This window comes from Aphelocoma coerulescens, chromosome 6, assembly GCF_041296385.1.
Source record: "Aphelocoma coerulescens isolate FSJ_1873_10779 chromosome 6, UR_Acoe_1.0, whole genome shotgun sequence".
In the NCBI taxonomy this organism is placed as follows: domain Eukaryota; kingdom Metazoa; phylum Chordata; class Aves; order Passeriformes; family Corvidae; genus Aphelocoma; species Aphelocoma coerulescens.
In genome coordinates this window covers 1611163-1631828 of record NC_091020.1, presented here as the reverse complement: position 1 = coordinate 1631828, position 20666 = coordinate 1611163, and the positions used below count along the sequence as shown (strand labels likewise).

General features: G+C 47.4%; 1 protein-coding gene across 1 annotated transcript in view; it reads right to left on the bottom strand.

Annotated features, from left to right (window-relative positions):
• The window catches only part of PCDH15 (protocadherin related 15), a 314817-nt gene that overhangs the window by 76916 nt on the left and 217235 nt on the right, over positions 1-20666 (bottom strand). Inside the window, exons 19-21 of the mRNA XM_069018835.1 lie at positions 17601-17906; positions 16406-16630; positions 7012-7128 (exon numbers count right to left, since the gene is read on the bottom strand). Of these exons, the coding sequence (XP_068874936.1) occupies positions 7012-7128; positions 16406-16630; positions 17601-17906 (648 nt within the window). The remainder of the gene's footprint in view (positions 1-7011; positions 7129-16405; positions 16631-17600; positions 17907-20666) is intronic.

The following is a 20666-nucleotide window of genomic DNA, read 5'->3' as shown; positions in this document are numbered from 1 at the left end:
ATGGAGACTCTCCTTAGCCCTCCTCTTGTTGCTGATACATTTACGGAAACATTTTTTAATGTCTTTTATGGCTGTAGCCAGAGAAGTTCTAGCTGGGCTTTGGCCCTTTTTACACACTCCAGGTAACTGGATCTCCTGGAGGGTTTTCTCCCTGGATGTTTTCTCCCTGGATCTCCTGGAGGGTTTTTTCTCTGTGAGGTTTCATTTCCAACAGACACTTGGCAGGTTGAAGTCCCTCATGAGGACCAGGGTTTGCAATGGGAAGACTTCTCCCAACTACTTGTAGGATGTCTCATCTGCCTCTTCATCCAGGCTGGGGGGTCTAGGACAGATTCCCTCTGATCCTCTTTGCACACCAATGCCTGAATAATGATTTTCCAGCATGCCAAACTCTGGATATGCAGAGATTTGGGACATTTTACAAAATTCCAACTGAATTATTTGCTAAATATATTTGGGAGTAGATTCAGAGAAACACTTCTGTCCTAGCAGCAGCATGATTTCATTTTCTGGAAGCCTCTGAGCCTCAAGCTCAGATTAGCCTCTGACCTTTATTTTGTTTTTAAACAGCCAGAACATCATTAATGGTGAATTGCTGATTTTCACCTGTATTCAGTGATGTGCTCTGTTGGGATTGGGAATATATTCCATGTCCCATGCCAGCCACGGATTACATGGAAACAGAACATTTCCTTTTGTAAACAGCAATGGAAGTGGCTACAAAAGTGGTTTGAGCTCCCTAAGTCCTAGCAGCGTTCTGCTGATCCAACAGAAGTCATTTGAGTGTTGCCTCTCGCAGCTCTCCAAGGAATTCCAGCCTGGGCAGGGCTTATGAGGCCATCAGCAGCTTCAGTCATCCCAACTGGGCCTGCCAGGCGTATTCTAGTGGTTAGCAAATTAATAAATGATTGTGTTCAGAGTTAAAAGCACTTCACACGCACTGAAGAGGGCAAATCCTGGAAAAAGGGAGAAATTTCTGGGATCGCAGCATAGCAGAGTTCATTATCAACTTTTCCCCTGGCACTCCCTGCTTCAGTCATTTTTCTTCAAGGTTATAATTAAGAGCAATTTACCTGCTGAAATCCACCCTATTTGGGCTCGGAGTAATGGCCTTAAACTTGCTTGGAAGACTAAGAGCCCTCATCATCATTAGAGCTGCTCACACCAGGTAATTTGGGACTAAATAAACAAAAATCTCATCAGGTTATTGTTGTTCCTGATGTGATTATCAAGTACACTTTGCTCCTGTCACTTCAGAAAAATGACAAAACCGGGATTTATTTTTTATTTATGGTATGTTGGCACTGATGTGATTAGAAAAAGCTCCAGAGAGATTTCCCAGGGAAATCTATTTAGGAGTGAGTTTTAATTATCTGAAATATTAATCATCTTTTGCCTCTGTTCTAAATTAATTTAGATGCATTATTATGTCTGCAGCAAAGCTTGAATCTAGCTGATAATATTCCCAAATAAAGCAGAGAGCAAGGATTGTGCTTGGCAGGAACCACATTCGTTCTCTCCAACCGAAGTTTCCCTGAGATTCAGGACTAACACGGAACTTCAAAAAAAGTTCATCCAGCTCCAATTCTTTCTTCCATGGCTGCGTGATCCCGTAAGATTCCATCTGCTCTGGGGAAATGCCATCTATTTGTGACACGGGGGACAGCTACGAACATGTCCCCAGTATCGGTGAGGCTGCCCCTGGAAAAGAGGCCTTGGATGAGACACACGTGCACCGTCCAGATAACTCACAGCAGGAAAATTATAATGCAATAAAGCCAGGAAGAAAAGGGGAAAGGGAAACACCACAATTTTGGGGGTTTTCATGTGTGTTTCTGCAAGCAGCTCTGGAGGAAGCCAGGAATTGTTACTTCCACTCTCCAGGAGAGAAAGGCTGTAGCACCTCTGCCAGGAAGACAGGATGAGACAACTGGGATTGTCCAGCCTGGAGAACAGCAGGCTCCAGGGAGACCTTGGAGTTCCTTTCCGGTGCCTAAAGGGGCTCCAGGAGAGCTGGAGAGGGACTTGGGACAAGGGATGGAGGGCCAGGACACAGGGAATGGCTTCCCAGTGCCAGAGGGCAGGGCTGGATGGGATATTGGGAAGGAATTGTTCCCTGGGAGGGTGGGCAGGCCCTGGCACAGGGTGCCCAGAGCAGCTGGGGCTGCCCCTGGATCCCTGGCAGTGTGCAAGGCCAGGCTGGACACTGGGGCTTGGAGCAGCCTCGGACAGTGACCTTAAAGATCATCTCATTCCAACCCCTCCCACGGGCAGGGACACCTCCCACAGTTCTCTTTTTCAGTTTTATCCCATTTCTGTTCCCACTGGGGGCAGCCAGGCAAAGCCAGCTGAGAATCGCTCTGGGAGCACAAATCCAGCCAAGGCTCTTTGGGTGCCCCTGCTCACCTGTATTCCAGGGATGTTTTGGAGGAAGAGCTTCCCTGCATGGGGCTCACCAGTGCTCCTGGTCACAATATCCAATGGCCTAAACCTACCCACTCCAAGGAACTAAAAAACCCCAATAAACAGAGAAGTCCTCAAGCTCCAGCTGGACACTACCTCTGGAAAGGAAGCTCAAGCTGATGTGTGAGGGAGAACTTCCAATTTAAGGGATTGTTCACGTGGACAAAGTGCTCAGCTGCCTCAACAATTCCAGTTGCAACATGCTTAAAATCACATTTCATTCTTATAGGATTTTCATTCTTATAGGGTTTACCAGTTATTTAGGAAGACTTGCAGCCGTTCCAAAGCTTTTCCTTGGCAGCCATGGCTCTGCTTTAACCCCATTGTTCCCTGTGGCCTGGCTTTGTTGCTTTTTGCTTAATATTTCCTGCTTACACCTCGAATTAGGTAGGAGATCCACTGGGGAAGGCAGGGAGAGCAACTTTAGGATGCACCAAGTAATTTGAAAAATTATTTATGTATTTATAGAAAATGTTACTACTTTAAAAATGCAGAAAAATCGACACTGGAGTGTTCTAAACCACTGAAGGACAAAATGTTGATTTACCAGATTTAATGAAAACAAAATTTTCAGGCAAAATTTATCAGATTTCCGTGACCAGAAGAGTGTTTCAAGTTTTAAACACATGCAAAAGTAGCTACTAAACATATTTTACATTCCCAGTCACTGCAAATAAAAAGAGAATTAAAACTAGACAAGAAAGGAGCAATGGGTAAGAATTTAAAGTGACATTTACTCAAAACAGCCCTGCAAATCTTGCTGTGGCCTTTAGAGAAAAGCCCTGGGTTTTATGTTTTAATTGACATTTCACCAAGGACCTGAATAATAACTACCAGAGGTCTCTGGTGCCTTCAGGCCAAGAGGTTTGGACCACTTTGAAACCCACAGGTCAAAATAAAAACATAACAAAGTATCTCCCAGGAAGTGCTTGACTCTGGCACAAATTATTTCTGTTTTAACTGGGCAACTCTTAATAGCACTCAGAAATCCGTGGGGTTTTTGCAGCAAAACCCATCCTCTTATCAACAGTTGCATTCTAATGATGGCCTAAGGTTTTAGGAGCCAGTCAAATGAAGAAAATCACACATTTTCATCCTCAGATTTGATCATATGGATACACATTCCTACGTGGAAGATGCACTGAGTTGTACATACCTCAGTGTGTGAAGGTTTGATGGGAGGAGCTTTTGTAAATAAAACCAAGGGAAGCTTTCATCTCCATCTCTAATAAATGAAGTCCTGTTGGATTAATCTAAGAGTAAAAACCTGCTCTTGTCCCTTCTGACTGTTCCTGAATGCACATCATAGCACTTTCACACCTCTATGTTATAAATTCCTAAATAATTTAGGAAATACACACAGAAAATGATGTCCCAGGTGTCTTTCACCCTCTCATGTTTCACCTAAATTAGTATTTGTTTGTTGAAATGGGGAGCCCACTTCCACTGACACCATTCCCACCTCCTCCTTCCCCCAAACCTGCTCTTCTGCTCCTGGAAAAAATTCAAATTTGCCTTATCTGCAGAGAAATCCCACACAGGTGCTGGGCCTTTCCATCTGGATCCTCCCAGCATCCATATTCATTTGACAACGCTGGGATTTGCTGGAAACAATGGTTGTCTCTGAGGAGCTGATTAGGTCTGAAAAGCTTTTATTGCAGATGATGGAAAAACCTGGCTGGGCTTTTGTTCTGGAGATGGGAATTACATACATTCCTTGCAAAATAACAACAGCAAAAATTAAGCTTGGAGACTTCAAATTAGTTGGGCTCTTAGAAACAGGCATTTTTAAAGCTACAATTATTTTTTTAATAGATACATATTTCTTTCCCCGACCTGATAAAATAAATGTATTGGTACCCTGCAAATAAGATTCCAACAGCCCCAAGCCAAACAAGTAAAATATTGATGGTACCTAAGAACGTTCCATCCCTTAAGGCAAGTTTAGAGCAAGTCCCCTCACTGAGCAGAGAAAAGGTTGTGTGCTTTTAAACCCAATTTCCAGTGAATTCGTATCAAATACGTTGTGACACCATTCAATGTCAAAGCCAACTTCAAATAAATAGGAATTTTCCAGTAGCACAGGCTGGCTCAGGCAGAAAAAGAAACAAAGCCATTTATGCCTGCTAGTTTTTACTTTTAAAATAAAAAAAAAGATGAGAGGCAAAACTACCAGGCATTATTTTAAAATAAAAACCCTCTTTCAAAACCTCCTTTAAAAGCTTTCCTCCATAGCTGGCTGACTTTTATGGCCCTTGCATTTATTAGAGGCTTCAGGGTAACTTCATTTTGAAATCTTCATCAAAATCAACAAGTGTTCATGTGATAGTGATAAAAATGTTACAAAATGTTCAGTAGGGTTTGGGGTTGTTAAATGAAAAATGAAACAGCTTTGCATTGAAAATTCTGATTGCACAGGACTAAGGATTCTAAAGGTAATTCATCAGAACTATTTTGTTTCCCCTCAGTGATATCTCAGTCTTCAAAACTTAGACACAGAGGTAATAAAATTGCGCTTTTATCTGAATGGGCAGAGAGAGCCCAAAATATCTCATTGTAAGGCAACAACATTTATTTAATGTTAAATAAACGCTGCCCAAACCCCAATAACACCACATTAACTAAGCCACACTTGATTTGTGCCCAAGCACTTCCATCAGCTTTTAATGTGCATGGCACATTCCCCCTGAACTCTTCTCCCCAAGGATTATTCTCCTTCTTATGCCAAACACTGGCAATTAAAAATTAAACCTGGCTGGCAGAATAGCTCTGGCTTTTCCTGTCCTCAGAGGATCATCTGGTCACTGATGTTCATCAAGCTCTGATGACAAAAATTGACATTCAACCTCAGAACAGGGAAGGAGTCAGAGGTGTGTGCCCAGTTCTGTCCCTCGAGGGCTTCACCAGGGAGCAGCAACAAAAAACAGGGGCAAAGATAAACTTTATCCCCAAATCGAGTGCCCTGGGTTCAAACATTGCCCGTGGAATGTGCAGCTGGTGAGCTCTGCAGTGCCACATGAATCTGGGATGGCTCAGCTGGGCAGTGCACGGTGACTGTGACATCAAACAGTGACAACCTCACAAAATTGCGGTTTCTTTCCTCTTGAACTGCCCCACAGACAGGCATGGCTCCCCTTCCTGCCTATTCCCCTCGTTGCGTGAAACTGCATAAAGGCTTTCCTAAAGGTCCCTGACACACAGAAGCTGTATCACTGATTTTCCAGGAGGCAGCCTTGGAAGTCTCCCAGAGCATACTCCTGGAAAAGCTGGCAGCCCACGGCTTGGACAGGAGCACTCTTCTCTGGGTCGGGAACTGGCTGCATGGCCGGGCCCAGAGAGGGGTGGTGAACGGTGCTGCACCCAGTTGGGGGCCAGTCACGGGTGGTGTCCCTCAGGGGTCTGTGCTGGGGCCAGTTCTGTTCAATATTTTACTGATGACACAGATGAGGGTATTGAGTCTACCTTTGGTAAATTTGCAGATGACACCAAGCTGGGAGCATGTGTCGATCTGCTGGAAGGTAGGAGGGCTCTGCAAAGAGACCTGGAATGGTTGGATGGATGGGCAGAGTCCAACAGGATGAAGTTTAACAAGTCCAAGTGCCGAGTCCTGCACTTTGGCTACAACAACCCCTGCAGTGCTACAGGCGGGGGACAGAGTGGCTGGACAGTGGCCAGGCAGAAAGGGACCTGGGGGTGCTGGTCGACAGCCGACTGAACATGAGCCAGCAGTGTGCCCAGGTGGCCCAGAAGGCCAACGGCACCTGGCCTGGATCAGGAACAGTGTGGCCAGCAGGACCAGGGAAGTCACTCTTCCCCTGTACTCAGCACTGGTGAGGCCACACCTTGAGTGCTGTGTCCAGTTCTGGGCCCCTCGGTTCAGGAAGGACATGGAGACGCCTGAACGCGTCCAGAGGAGGGCAAGAGGGCTGGTGAAGGGCCTGGAACACAAGCCCTGTGAGGAACAACTGAGGGAGCTGGGGCTGTTTAGCCTGGAGAAAAGGAGGCTCAGGGGAGACCTTGTCACTCTCTACAACTCCCTGAAAGGAGGTTGTAGCCAGGTGGGGGTCGGGCTCTTTCTCCAGGCAGCAACTGACAGAACAAGAGGACACAGCCTAAGCTGTGCCAGGGGAAGTTTAGGTTGGATGTCAGGGAAAAGTTTTTTACTGAAAGAGTGATAAAGTTCTGGAATCGTCTGCCTGGGGAGGTGGTGGAGTCACCATCCCTGGATGTGTCTAAAAAAAGATTGGATGTGGCACTTGGTGCCATGGTTTAGTTGAGGTGGTGTTAGGGCATGGGCATGGGTGTTAGGGCATGCATAGGGTTGGACTTGGTGATCTTGGAGGTCTCCAACCTGGTGATTCTGGGATTCTGTGTGAAGTGCAGCCTCTGCCCTGAACAGCAAAGTCTAGGCTGACATGAAACAAACGTAGGAGTCACTCCTCTGTGAAGCTCCTCATAGTTTGAGCTGATGAGAGAGCAGGGGCACTTTGGAGGGTTCAAGTCTCCTCTCTCCTGGGTGTGAAACATGAACAGAAGCTTTTTCCTTACCGGGGGATCCTGATCCTCAGCTGAGACCGTGGTGATAAGGGTGCCCTTGACTGCATTAGGAGCAACCATTCCCCTGTAGAGCTTCTGGCTGAACATCGGCGAGTAATCATTCATATCCTGCAAAAAACAGAATCCAGAGTTTAGTCCTGGAGTTCCAACAAAATTCCAGATGCATTCACAAATGTTTTTATTGAGTCTCTCTCTCCCTCCAGGGGGATTGCCATTCCCAGGCTCTCCCAATTCCATTCCCCCTGCACAAAATAAGGGGGGAAGGTGCCAAAGAGTCACAAAAAAATGGATGTGGGACTTCTCAGCTGAAGGGAATTCTGCAGAAAGACACAGTTCCACCACAGAACAGAGCAGAGGATTGCACACCACCTGCTCCTGTGGCAGCAGGCTCGGCTCATTTTCCAAAAGGAAGGAGCTGTTCTGGCTCGATGGTGTTTGTCACCTCTAATATCCAACAAATTAAGGGGAAACAAAATGTCCTTTGTAGGATAAAAGGGCATTTACAACAAATTCTTGTGCCTGAGGTAGGCAAGGATACATAAATCAATGTATATGTATGTATATGCACCTAAATATATCTCAAATATTTTTCAGGGTCATCCAGAGTTGCTTCTGTTTGGGTGGAGATTAAAAACAAACTCTGTTTTGTCACTTTTTCCAACTCAAGTTTATTCTTCTCTAGAAAGTCTTTAGGTTTGTGGTAACATTCAAATCAGACAAGTCCGTCACTCATTTCACGTTGTGTGTTATTAACTGGGAGATGTCACTTGGTCCAGCGGAAGCTGTCCCTGCCCACGGCAGAGGTGGGACGGGATGGGTTTTAATGTCCTTTCTAACATCAACAATTCCACAATTCTGGGGGAACCTGTAGGCAGAGATTCAAATCCCAGGAGTGTTTTTCCCAGAGCAGTGAAGGAGGAGGAAGACGGGATTTAACACTCAGGTGTTAAATATTTACGTTCTTAGCGGGGCACAAGGGTGAAATGTCCGTTGGTGTCCCCACAAACCAAAAACCCATGGAGGTCCCCGTGTACAGTGACATTCCCAAGGCCGTTTTACACCAGCAATGCTGCACTGCAGGGATTTTTCTCCTGCTCTAGCTCTGCTTGGCCTGTCCCCACCTGGCTGGGAGCACCTGGGTGAGAATCAGTGCATTTCAGCGAGTGACTGCCTTAATGAGTTTTAAATTACATATTGATTTCCTCCTTAATGCCTTCCCTCCCCTCCTGCTTTGTTTCTCCTCTTTGGCATTCCCAGATGACAGTCCCGCTTCACAACATTTTTGTTCAGCATTTTCATACTCCTTGCAGACACAGCAGCGTTTGTTTCCTACCAGTCTTTTCCCTGAATAACAACCCTTGGAAATCTTGGGAATGAGCTGTGTCGTGCTCAGAGAATAAGGAATGTGCTGGGGAAATGGGATCGTGTGCATGCCGAGGGTGACAGCTGAGTTAACGAGCTGGCATCAAGAAATCTCTTCCTATGTCTTAATTTGCTTTTGGAGGTGCAAACAAGGATTCTCAAGACCACTCAAAGGAAACCATCTCTCCCAAATTGTGCTTTCTCTTTGCTTGGTCCTAGATCTTTGCACAAGGGAGGGATGTCAGGATCCCATAGTGCTTTTGTGCTGCCCTATGGGACCAAGGATGAATAAAACCAACAAAAAGTGGTAGATAAAGGGTATCTGTGGTAGGGAGACAGCTTTGGGGGTGTTAAACTTTGCCTTTTGCTCAGTTTTGTAAATTAATCTGTATAAAAATAAAACAAATCTGCAGCAAGATAAGCAGTGACAAAGGCTTGCTTTGTCTCTAAATGCATGGCTGTTATTACCTTACTGTCAAAATAGGCAGCCCAGGTATTTGAAAGTAAGAAATATGGAGAATCCATCACCCAGTTTTCCCAATTCCATATTTTGGAGTGTGTCTGATCGTTAACAGGACCCTGGATTTGAGTTAATGGCAGCCTGGATTTATGTGGCTGCAGCAATGAGCTGCGGAAGATTTTAAGAGGCTGCAGTTTGGCCCCACTTGTGGGATTATGCCTCAGATTTAAAAGGTGACTTCATGACTTCTGACAACCACTGTGGGGGAGGTTTACTGCCCCATTCCTGAACCTGTGCTTGGGGATTGCCTTCATGTGCTGCATCCACTTCTGTGCAAGGGTTAGAGGTGTTTTAAGAAGCCACCAGATGTAATCTTCATTTATTTACCCGTTTACAAGCAAAACATGCCTGGAGCTTCGGTCTCTGCTCAGAACAAAGCCCAGGACTTGCTCCAAATATTTGTTGTCCAAAGTCTCTCTGTGCTGAAAACCTGAAAACTCCATCTCTGCATCTGTCCAGCATTCAGTTCTATTTGATAGCAACGACTGGATTGAGGACCTTGGAGAGAGATTGTTTGCAAGGGCCTGGAGGGACAGGACACAGGGAATGGCTTCCCAGTGCCAGAGGGCAGGGATGGATGGGATATTGGGAAGGAATTGTTCCCTGGGAGGGTGGGCAGGCCCTGGCACAGGGTGCCCAGAGCAGCTGGGGCTGCCCCTGGATCCCTGGCAGTGCCCAAGGCCAGGCTGGACATTGGGGCTTGGAGCAGCCTGGGACAGTGGGAGGTGTCCCTGCCCATGGCAGGGGTGGCACTGGGTGGGCTCTGAGGTCCCTTCTAACCCAAACCATTCCCTCTCTCTGATGCTGTGATTGTGGGGGCACAGTTTTTGGGGCTGGAACGGAGTGGATCATGCCCAGGACCTCTTGAGCCATTCCCTGAACATACAATGGCTTTTCTCTCTCTGCTCCAACAAAACCAGCTCCAGGCTTTATTCCATCCTCAGGGCTGCTGCTTTGTGCCCAAAAAGCAGCAGTTTCTTTTTGTGACTGTGCTGGTACCAAGGTTTCTACTCAACTCTGTCTAAGTGGAAATCAATATTCCCTTGCTATGAAACCCATGTCTGAGCTATAAACACAAATCAGGCCTTTACAGCCCCTTTGCAGGCTGCTGCTTTTTATGACAAGGAATAGGAAAATAGGAAAAAAAAAATTCTTAAAGTGATTTCTTCTATCCATCCCACAAAGGGAGAGAGGGAAGAGGTTCCCTTCAGAGCACAGCATGGAAATTCCCCTAACTTCCCACTCTTCTCTCACAACTCTGGTTCTGGATCTGTAATTTTCTGCTGTCATTTTGTTTTGAACCTCTGCCACTTCAGTCTGTGTGCACATTCCCAGAGCTGGTGGCTCTGGGAATGCTGCCTCCAAGTGTTTAATAATCCCTGCAGTTTGGAGACTTACAGGGGCACATTTAACATTCCTATAATTGTGAAACTCCTTTCTAGGGAAAGCAAAGGGGTGGTTTGGTACCACTGTACTTGAAAATTCCGATTCCTCTGGTGCATTCTTCAACCACAGAAAATTCTCACTCAACACCTGATTCCAAAAACAAAAATCCAAGATATTTTATGACTAAAAACCTGACTAGAAACTCCATAAGGCTACAAGATATCACAGCCCTAAGGACATCCATTGCCCTTAAAAACCGGGAGCAGCCTCCCCCAGACCCCAACACCTGCTCTGGGCCCAGGAGCCCATTTTAGTCCTGCTGCAGGGATGCCAAAGGATGCATTTTATAGCTGATAGTCTAAAAAATATATTTTAAAGTTCTTCAGAAACAATGTCCCTGGATGTGAAGTAAAAGAGAGTGAAAACAACTGAAAATTTGGGCTGTGACTTCAGATTTCGCTCATAGGAGAGTTTCATTTTCTGCATGAAAATCAATGTTACTCAACTCTAATTCCTTTATGGGAAGATTGTCTTTGCCCCTTCCCTTAAATGCCATGAGGCCCTGGCACAGGCTGCCCAGAGAAAATGGAAATGACCCCTCCCGGGAGTGTCCAGGTTGGACGGGGCTTGGAGCAGCCTGGGATAGTGGAAGGTGTCCCTGCCCATGGCAGGGGGTGGCAATCGATGAGATTTTAGGTTTCTTCCAGCCCAAACCAGTCTGGGACTCCATGAAATACCTGATTTCACCAGATACTGGAGTATCAAGAACTTCAAGTCCCCTCCCATCCTTACATATTCTCTCGGCCTCTCATAATTAACACACCTTAATAACACCAAGTTCAAACCCCTTGTGATGATTGTCGTGATAACATGGCCAAAAGTCTGAAATGGCCCCTTGAGTTTTGTCTGTGAGTGGCTGCAGAGCTGCTCTGTCTGCAGCTGCACAGAACAGGGCCTTGCTCACATGGCTCTACTGCACCTCTTTTCCCTTTGGTGCCCAGCAGTCCCTAAAGTAGCTCATCCCATAAATTAAGGGATAATATTCATGATGGAATACATGAGGCAATAAATGACTGGCAGATGATTGAACTGATCAGCTGAGATAGAAGGAAAGAAATAAATCTGTTTACCAGCACTGTAGCCCATCCCCAAGCCTGTTATTCTATGAATTCCACCAGAAATGAGAAATATTTTGGAGGCAATTCAGCTGATTTTTTTTTCAACCTTCCTGTAAGTTTTGTCATGCTGCTCTGCTCTTTAAATGGGAAAAGATGTTCCTTGTGTGCCTTTTCCTGCTGCCCCCAGGATCCCATTGGCCTCCCTGGCCCCAGGACACTCTGCAGGCTCAGGGACAGCTCGGTGTCCCCCAGGACCCCCAGGACACTCTGCTGGCTCAGGGACAGCTCGGTGTCCCCCAGGACACTCTGCTGGCTCAGGGACAGCTCGGTGTCCCCCAGGACCCCCAGGACACTCTGCAGGCTCAGGGACAGCTCGGTGTCCCCCAGGACCCCCAGGACACTCTGCTGGCTCAGGGACAGCTCGATGTCCCCCACCTGTGCTGGTGCCTGGGGCTGTTCCTCCCCAGTCACTGATGAACCATTTAAACAATCCTGGGCCCAGTACTGAGCCCTGAGGACACCCCCAGTGACCGCCTCCAACCTCACCCTGTGCCACTGGTCACGAGCCTTGGGATCAGCCAGTTCTCAGTCACCTCACTGCCCCCTCATCCTCATTCTTTGGCATTGTTAGAACTAAACCCCTCTGTTTTTATTTATTCTTGTTGCTCTCTCACTTGAAATCCCTCACCTGAGAAAAAGGCTTAGCTCCATGACACAATGTCCTTGAAAAATTCCAAAGCAAAGCAATCCCCCAACACAGAAAGAGGAGAAAAAGTACTTCTACAAACAAGAAAGAGACAAAATAATACAAAAATAATGCTGGTAATAAGAAGAGGAGGACACAGCACAAAATCTGCAGAGGCCTTACAGGCCCCATGATACAGAAATCCTCATATTTGTGTTTAGGAACGCAATACTCACTTCAGAGCAACTGTTCCTGTTAACAAACCCTACTGCCACAGTAGTTGCTTCCAAATGCTAAATCCTAATGATTTGAACTGCAAGGAATTTGCTTTTCCCAGTACTGGGAATCATCTGGATTGTGAGGGGATGTGTGTGGGTACAGCAAGAGGCAAAACAAACTCAGCCCTCCCTGACACCCTGTGGCTTCTTGCAGCTTCAGGGGGAAAGTTACGAAAGCACTCAGAGGAACCTGAGAACGGCGAAATGAGAAAAATCTTGGTCTGTCTGAGGTGGTGGGAAGAAATCAGTGCCACTTAGACAATTCCTCCTTGGAAATACTTGAATGGACGCAACGATTATCGTTCTGTGACTCCCTGAGAGGGGCTGGAGTCAGGTGGGGATCGGGTTCTTCTCCCAGGGAACAATGATGGGACAGAAGGAAACAGCCTCAAGCTGTGCCAGGGGAGGTTCAGGTCAGATATTAGGAAAGATTTCTTCACCCAAAGGGTGGCCAGGCATCAGAAGGGGCTGCCCAGGGCAGAGGTGGGGTCACAATCCCTGGAAGTGCTCAGAAGAAGTGTGGATGTGGCACTTGGGGGGACACGGTTTAGTGGTGCGGGGTTAATGGTTTCACTCAGTGATCTCAGAGGTCATTTTCAATGAAATGATTCCATGAATTCATTGGTTCACCTTTGGCTTTCTCTGCCTGAGGAGTCCTGGGATGTCCTCACGGTGCAAGGAGCCTTTTGGCTGCAGCAGAGGCCAGCAATGTGTCTCACACCGACATGAGGGTACAGATGAAGTTATTGCTCCTGCAGTGAGTGCCCTGCTCTGCAATCTGTGCCTCGAGCCAGTTCAGGGCAGGTTAATACAAACTATTTGTAACTTGTCATGCCAAGGGCTGAGAATGCAGAGAACAGCCCAGTGAGCATCCCCCTCCTGCAGCCGCGGGGAGCAGGGGGGCTCTGGGTGTGCTCACTCCTTGGATATCGCACCAATGATGGACGACACCATCAGACACCCATAGCTGCTTAACAGAATTCCATTACCCAGGAAAAATTACAGCGCTTGGGGTGAAGAGCTGCGCTGGGAGAAATGACAAATGTGAGCAGAGCAGAGGGAGCCCCGGAGGACTGGAGACCTCGTAATAACACAAATAAAAGTTCTGAGGGTTGGAGGGGCTGGATCTGTGGTGGTGACATGAGCTTGACTCCACTGCTGCCTCTGCTTCCCTCCAGTTCAATTTTGTGCTCTTGAAGACTGCACAGCTGTTCCATTGGGGACTGTGGTGTATCTCCAGTTGGTTTAGTTCCTCTCTGGGCTCTCAAACCCTGTATTAAAGTAATTACTCAAAGCCCAGCCTCTGAATAAAGTGAAAGCAAGCAACTACTCATAGGAAACACATCCAGTTCCTGCAGCAGAAGATGCTAAGCAGGAGGGAAAGGGTGGCCTGTTCTTGTTCTCACTTGGTTTCAAGTCTTTGCACCCTTCTCCTGCTGCTCTGACTCTGGGATCAGCTTTCCGAGCTGTCCTGTGGGTGCTTCCCATCCCAAACAGGGACAGCACAAGGTTCTGCCTTCAACCTCTCCACCCTCTCCCCCCACCCATGTGAATTTTGTACCTGGGACATTCATCTTTAAGCTCAAATGAAACCATCCAGACACCTCTTGTGATCAACGTACAAAATATCTGCCACCTGACATAAAAGCTGTTAATGACATCTGCCCAGCAAATTGAGATAATCTGTTTTTTCCACAATCCTTCTCCGTTCTCCCAACTGCCACTCCAAATTCCCCTGTCCTACCTCTCCCTCCAGGCTGGAACCCAAGCACCATCTTGATCTCAGCACATAAACAATACTTAATTATGTCCCCTGACCTGTTGCAAAATTCAGCCTGTCATTGAGTATGAAAACAGTCAGCTTAAATTGGATTTATTTTCTTTCTCACTTAAAATATCCCTCCTTGTCCTCCCTCCCAGGCCCTGTTCTGTCCCCAACCAAACCCCTTTTACTCCAAAACTGTTACTTCTGGCTCCAGCCTGGTGTTCCAGCCTCTCCACAGCATCATCATGCTCCCATTTTGTTGCTCATGTGTGGGAAGTGTTTCTAGGAGAGCAAGAACTGATTTTTTGATCCTATTAATCCCCTCCTTAAATCCCCTATTTCCACAGCACCTCCCTTGAGAGTGCACATGCTGCTGGTACACTGAGGCCACCAAGTTGATCTGTATTTTTCCCTGCACCCTGTCATTAATTAATATAATCAACCACACAATTGATGCCTTTTCCTGGTCTTAAAATCAAGAGTCATACATGGTTAGAAGGGGAAAAGGGATTTTACCTTGGTATTTATTTTAAGGTTCCTCAGGTGCACCACATCCAGGTCAAATGTACCGAAATGCACCCCACAAAAAATGTGCACCCCACAAAAAATGCACACCCCCAAAAGATCAGGTGTAACAGTACAGGTGTTACTAATTAGCAGATCTATCAAAGATTCCCCAATGAGAGGCTCAAGTGAGCCCCCCTCCCCAAGGAACCTTCCCCTGGATGGTTCTATCTCAGTTTACAGAATGTGTTCTGGAGAGGACCTTGGGCTCTGGGGCACACTGATCCCTACCTACGAAGCTTCTAAAATGTTGAGTCTCTCAGCTTGACAAACAAGTCCAAGAATGTAGGCAAAAAGCACTAAGAATACAGAAGTTGTAAAAAGGTATAATAGGGGTATAAAAGAAAAGGCAAAAAATCTTCATGGCATCACAATCACACAGACAACAGCTTTTCTCTGAACACAATCCTACCTGAAAACCTTTAAAAAAACCCCACCACAGGGTTTAAACCCTTAAATAAACCAACCCAAACTATTCTTCCAAAAATTCAGTGTGCTGGGAAAAGGTTTCTTTTAGGAACAAAATCCCAGGTTTGAGAGACTTGCTCCGTAAAAGTCCAACAGCAGAGGCTCAGGGAATGATGGAAAAGACTTTTTTGTGAATGATGTGGAATGTGCAGGGGAAAAGCACAGATTATTGGGGAACAGGTGACCTGCACCTCACACTGAGACATTCTGCAGACAGAGAGGCACTACAGAAACATTCTGGCATTGTCACCAGAGCTAACAAAGGGAGACATTTACTGCCCTAAAAGAATTCTGAGTTCAGTAGAGACTGACAAACAGAATTACCCAAAACCATGTGGCAATTCCAGCACCTGCAGATACAGAATAGGCCAAACCCCAGACTGCCAAATACTTTTCACAGCCACACATTTAAACTGAACGTTTGTGAGCTGTGCTTTTGGTCCTGCTACAGTTTTTGCTCCTTCGCTAAAATCTGAGTAATTAAAGCCTCTTCTCTCCCACAGCTCACAGAACTCAAGCAACTGCTCAGAAGGACTGAATGACTGACAGAACTGCACCTTTGGGAATGCCAGGGGTAGGACTGAGGCATCTGAGCTGTCCTCTGCTCTTGGACACAGCCAGATGGAGATGGGGAAACGCTGCTGTTCCAGCTACAAACTGGAATATTCACATTTTCATTTGTGAATCGCTCCCAAACAGACACCAGTAGCCCCATGCTCCTGGGGAGGCACCTGAAATGCTGAGGTGACGCTGTAACTCACTGCAGTTCATGGTGCAAGGCACTAAACCAGGCTGTTCCTTTGCAGATCTGATTTTCCAGCATCAGGATCTGGAATCCAGGATGTGCTGTGCCACACCAGCACTCAATACACTCCCCAGTGGGTCTTAAAATTACAATTTGGGGGCTGAAATGTGATTGTGTCACTTTTGCAAACAAGTCCGTGAGGGGTTTATTTCAGCCTTTCAGGGATTCTAAAGGACAAAATCTTTGCATTTGTGTCAGGTGTTCCTGGATTTCATGAATCCAGGATTTAACTATGTAATTGCACATGGCAAAATAATTACAGCTGTTACAAAGCGTGTGTTTAACTGGAAGAGTTGCTCACAGAATAAGGCTCACACAAGTGAGAAGCAGGAGAGCAGAGAGTCCTGGTGTTTCCTCGGGACACCTGCATGGTGATGGAATATCCTGGAATGACTGGGAAAGGATGCTGCTGGCTCAGGAGTGCCCCCTCTTACCTTGACTCTGACGGTGACGGTGGCCAGCCCAGGAGGCATCGTGCCCTTGCTGTCAAAGGCTTCCACGAGGAAGGTGAAGGTTGCTTCTGCATCAGAGAAGGATTCATAATCCAAGGATTTCCGGAGCGATAGCTCTCCTGTGTGCTTGTTCAGGGCAAAATACTGCCGGGCTTCCTCGGTGCGGATCCGATAGTTCACGTCAGCACCCAGGTCCACATCCTTGGCCTGCAGGAAACAGAGGGACATCAAACAGAATCCATTCTCACTAAATATCCCTCTGAGATTTAAAGGGCAAACTGCTGCAAACGTTGTGAGTTCATGTGTGTTGTTGTAATTGTATTCAACGTACACAGACCCAAGGAATGAAATTCGCTGAAGGATCAAGCCACGGGAAATGAGCACAATATTCTGGGAAGGTGGCACTGGAAGCTGAGTCTGGTCTTAATTCTCGTCCCTGGGCACCTGCTATTGGTCACTGCCAGGGAGAGGATCATGGAATTCCACAATGGTTTGGGTTGGAAGGGATGTTTAAGGCCAGCTTGTTTCCCCCCTGCCATGGGCAGGGACACTCTCCACTGTCTCAGGCTGCTCCAAGCCCCAATGTCCAGCCTGGCCTTGGACACTGCCAGAGATCCAGGGGCAGCCCCAGCTGCTCTGGGCACCTTGTGCCAGGGCCTCCCATCCTCACAGGGAGCAACTTCTGCCTGACACCTGATCTAAATCTCTCCTCTTTTAGCTTAAAACTCTTCCCCTTGGCCTATCGCTATCTGCCTGTGCAGACAGTGACAGTGTAGGTTTTGCTGTTTCATTGGTTGCTTTTATTAATTGCTATTATTTCCTAACTAACCTTATCTTCAAAGGTTATTTTTATTACCTGGCTAAAGGTCATGCATTTTTCAGTCTGCTCAGTGTCACAGAATCACAGACTGGTTTGTGTTGGAAGGAGCATCGAAACCCAACTCATTCCACTCCTGCCATGGGCAGGGACATCTGCCACTGTCCCAGGCTGCCCCAAGCCCCAATATCCAACCTGGCCTTGGACACTGCCAGGGATCCAGGGGCAGCCACAGCTGCTCTTGGCAAAAAACTTCCCCCCATGCTCCAGTTCACAATCTTTTATGTCAGTCTCACTGCCAGTTAAATAAGAAATTGCAGAATAAACACTCTCCACCTTCACTCCCCGCTACTTCCTTACCTCCAGCTGCAGGAAGACAGTGCCTGGTGGGAGATTTTCTGGCACGCAGACAGTGTAGGAAGCGTTGGTGAACACGGGGCTGTTGTCGTCAATATCCAGCACCTTGATGGCCAAGGTGAGCGTGGAGCGCCGGGGGTCCACGGCTCCGTCCGTCGCCTCCACGATGAGCTCGTAGTAATCCCTCACCTCCCTGTTCAGCTTCACTGCCGTGTAAATGCTGCCATTGGAGGTGATCCGGAAAAGGTTCTTGAAGTTTGCCAGACTGTAATGGACTTGCCCATTAACCCCAGCATCTGCATCTGTAGCCTGGAGAGACAGCAGGAAAATCATGGATTAATGTGCAAATTCCAAACCTCCGAGGGAGACGCCCACAGGAGAGAAACCAGGTGAGGCAGGGAAGGATTCTGTCAAATCTGTGGTGTCCAGGAGGGCTTGTCTGGGGCAGCCTGCCTCCCTCTGAGCTTTGACTGAAGATAAAACATCCCACAGAAACAGATGGCTCAATTGCCAGTGACAGGGGCCAGGCTAACTGCATCCTAGGTGGATTTCCCCACAAGAAAAGGCACATTTAGCTGCTCAGCCTTGGACAACTTTTGACAGGACAAGAGGACATAGCCTGAAGTTGTCCCAGGGAGGCTCAGCTTGGACAGCAGCAGGAATTTCTGCATGGAAAGGGTGCTCAGGCCTTGGCAGGGGCTGCCCAGGGAGCTTTGGAGTCCCCATCCCTGCAGGTATCCAAGGAAGGGCTGGAAGTGGCACTCAGTGCTCTGGTGGGGATCAAGCACAGGTTGTACTCAATCCTCAGTTTTTCCAACCTAAATGATTCTGGGATTCTATCCTGCAATTCTCTGAACTTCAACAGAAGATGAGCCTGATGCTTGTGAAGCCAAGCCCGCAGAGAATTCTAATGCTGAAGGATTTTCAGCATTGGGCGGTGTCTGAGAGGAATTTTTATTTAACACTGATTTAGTGTTTCAGTGCTGCACAAATCCTTACGGAATATGAATTTAGATGAAGGATGGATGCAGACAGACAGAAGGGACACATCAGTTAGAAAGCTCCTTTCCACTTAACACATTTGTCACACTCAGTGATACTTTCATCACTGCTCTCTGAAGAACTACTTAAATTTTTGGTTTGTTCATCCTGTTCTTCAAACCCAAATGTTACCCCACTTCATCGTTATTCTTCTCTGCTCAGAACAGGCTGATGATTGCCACTGAAAACCATTTAGATTTCTTCAGCTGGGATCTTTGTTCTCACACACTGAACCAGCCTCAGATTTCAGTGTCAGCCAAATAATTCTTGTTATCACATAATTATAGGGACGGGCAAAATGAATAGGTTTTCATAGAGCTCTCACATTTAAATGCTGACCTGTTATTTTGCCTCCTCTTAATTAAATTAGGGCGTGATGAACAAGGTTATGTAAATTAAACAAAGGGCACTCTGTGAGCAAGGTATTCTCATTTATTTGCCTTTATGAATGACATCTGTGAAGACCGTAAGAGATTTGCATGTTTTGTTTTCAGAACAGTCGCCGGGAATGCTTAATTCCAGTGATGGTGTTCATTGTAAGGCTTGGTAATGAAACTGTTTATCTGGCTAGAAATCAATTAAAAGTTAATTAAAATTTCTAATAAGGAAAAAATCACTGTGTTTCTTCCCTGCATTACACCCATGTGCTAAGCAGGGTTTGCTACAACCTCACTCTGACAGACCCATGGATATCATATCCTTCTAATCCACATCTGTCAGTTGGACTTGCCTAATTTCCAATCAATACCACTTCCTCTGTAGAAATAACTGATCCAAACAAACAAACAAACAAAAAAAAAACCAAAAAGCCCCACAGGAATCTCCAAGAGTAATCTGAAATATGCCTGTAATTGGAAACCGTGACAAAAGATTCTCATGAGACAATGTTTTTGTATCAGGTTAGTTTGGAAGGATGTTTTGGAATATATAAACTTGTTTCAGGAAGGAAATTAAAATTACTTTCAAATACATGGCAGGATTTGCAACCGGGTTCCTAAAAACATGACTGTGAATTTTGTGAACTCATTTGTGCACATCCTTAGGCAGAAAACACCTTTGCCACATTCTGCAGGACTGATTTGATTCACAGAATCCCAGAATGATTGAGTTTGGAAAAGCCCTCCCAGCCCATGGAGTCCAAGCTGTGCCCGATGCCCACCTTGTCCCCAGCCCAGAGCACTGAGTGCCACCTCCAGCCCTTCCTTGGACACCTCCAGGCATGGGCACTCCAAAGCTCCCTGGGCAGCCCCTGCCAAGGCCTGAGCACCCTTTCCATGCAGAAATTCCTGCTGCTGTCCAAGCTGAGCCTCCCCTGGCCCAGCCTGAGGCCGTTTCCCCTTGTCCTGTCCCTGTTCCCTGGGAGCAGAGCCCGACCCCCCCCCGGCTGCCCCCTCCTGTCAGGGACTTGTGCAGAGCCACAAGGTCCCCCCTGAGCCTCCTTTGCTCCAGGCTCAGCCCCTTTCCCAGCTCCCTCAGCCGCTCCTGGGGCTCCAGCCCCTTCCCAGCTCCGTTCCCTGCCCTGGACACGCTCCAGCCCCTCCAGGGCTCTCTGGCTGGGAGGGCCCAGACCTGGACACAGCCCTGAGGTCCCTCAGCAGGGCCAGCACAGGGGACGGGCCCTGCCCTGGGCCTGTGGCCACCCCATTGGCCTCGTGCTCCCCTGGGCTCCTGTCCAGCCGCTGGCACAGCACCCCCAGGGCCTTTCCCGACGGGCCCTTTTGTTATAAACGACCCAGATCCGCAATGGATATGAGTTACTAAAATTTACTGAGAACGCAAAAAAAGCATTCGCAAAGCCAAAGGCCAGCGCTGCGAGCCCAGCTGGCTGCCAGAGGCTCGCTCAGGACGCGGCGGATCGGCCTTTTCCAGCCTCGCGCCTGAGGCGCAGCAACCCCGGGTGTCGCGTGGCCACGCCCCCCTGTCAATCTTCTGCCAGCCCGCGCTTTTCTGCCTCTGAGGCGCTCGGCGCTTTCATTGGTCAGCGCTCCCCTCGCGCCTCTCATGGCGCTGCTCCCGCAGCCCGGCCCG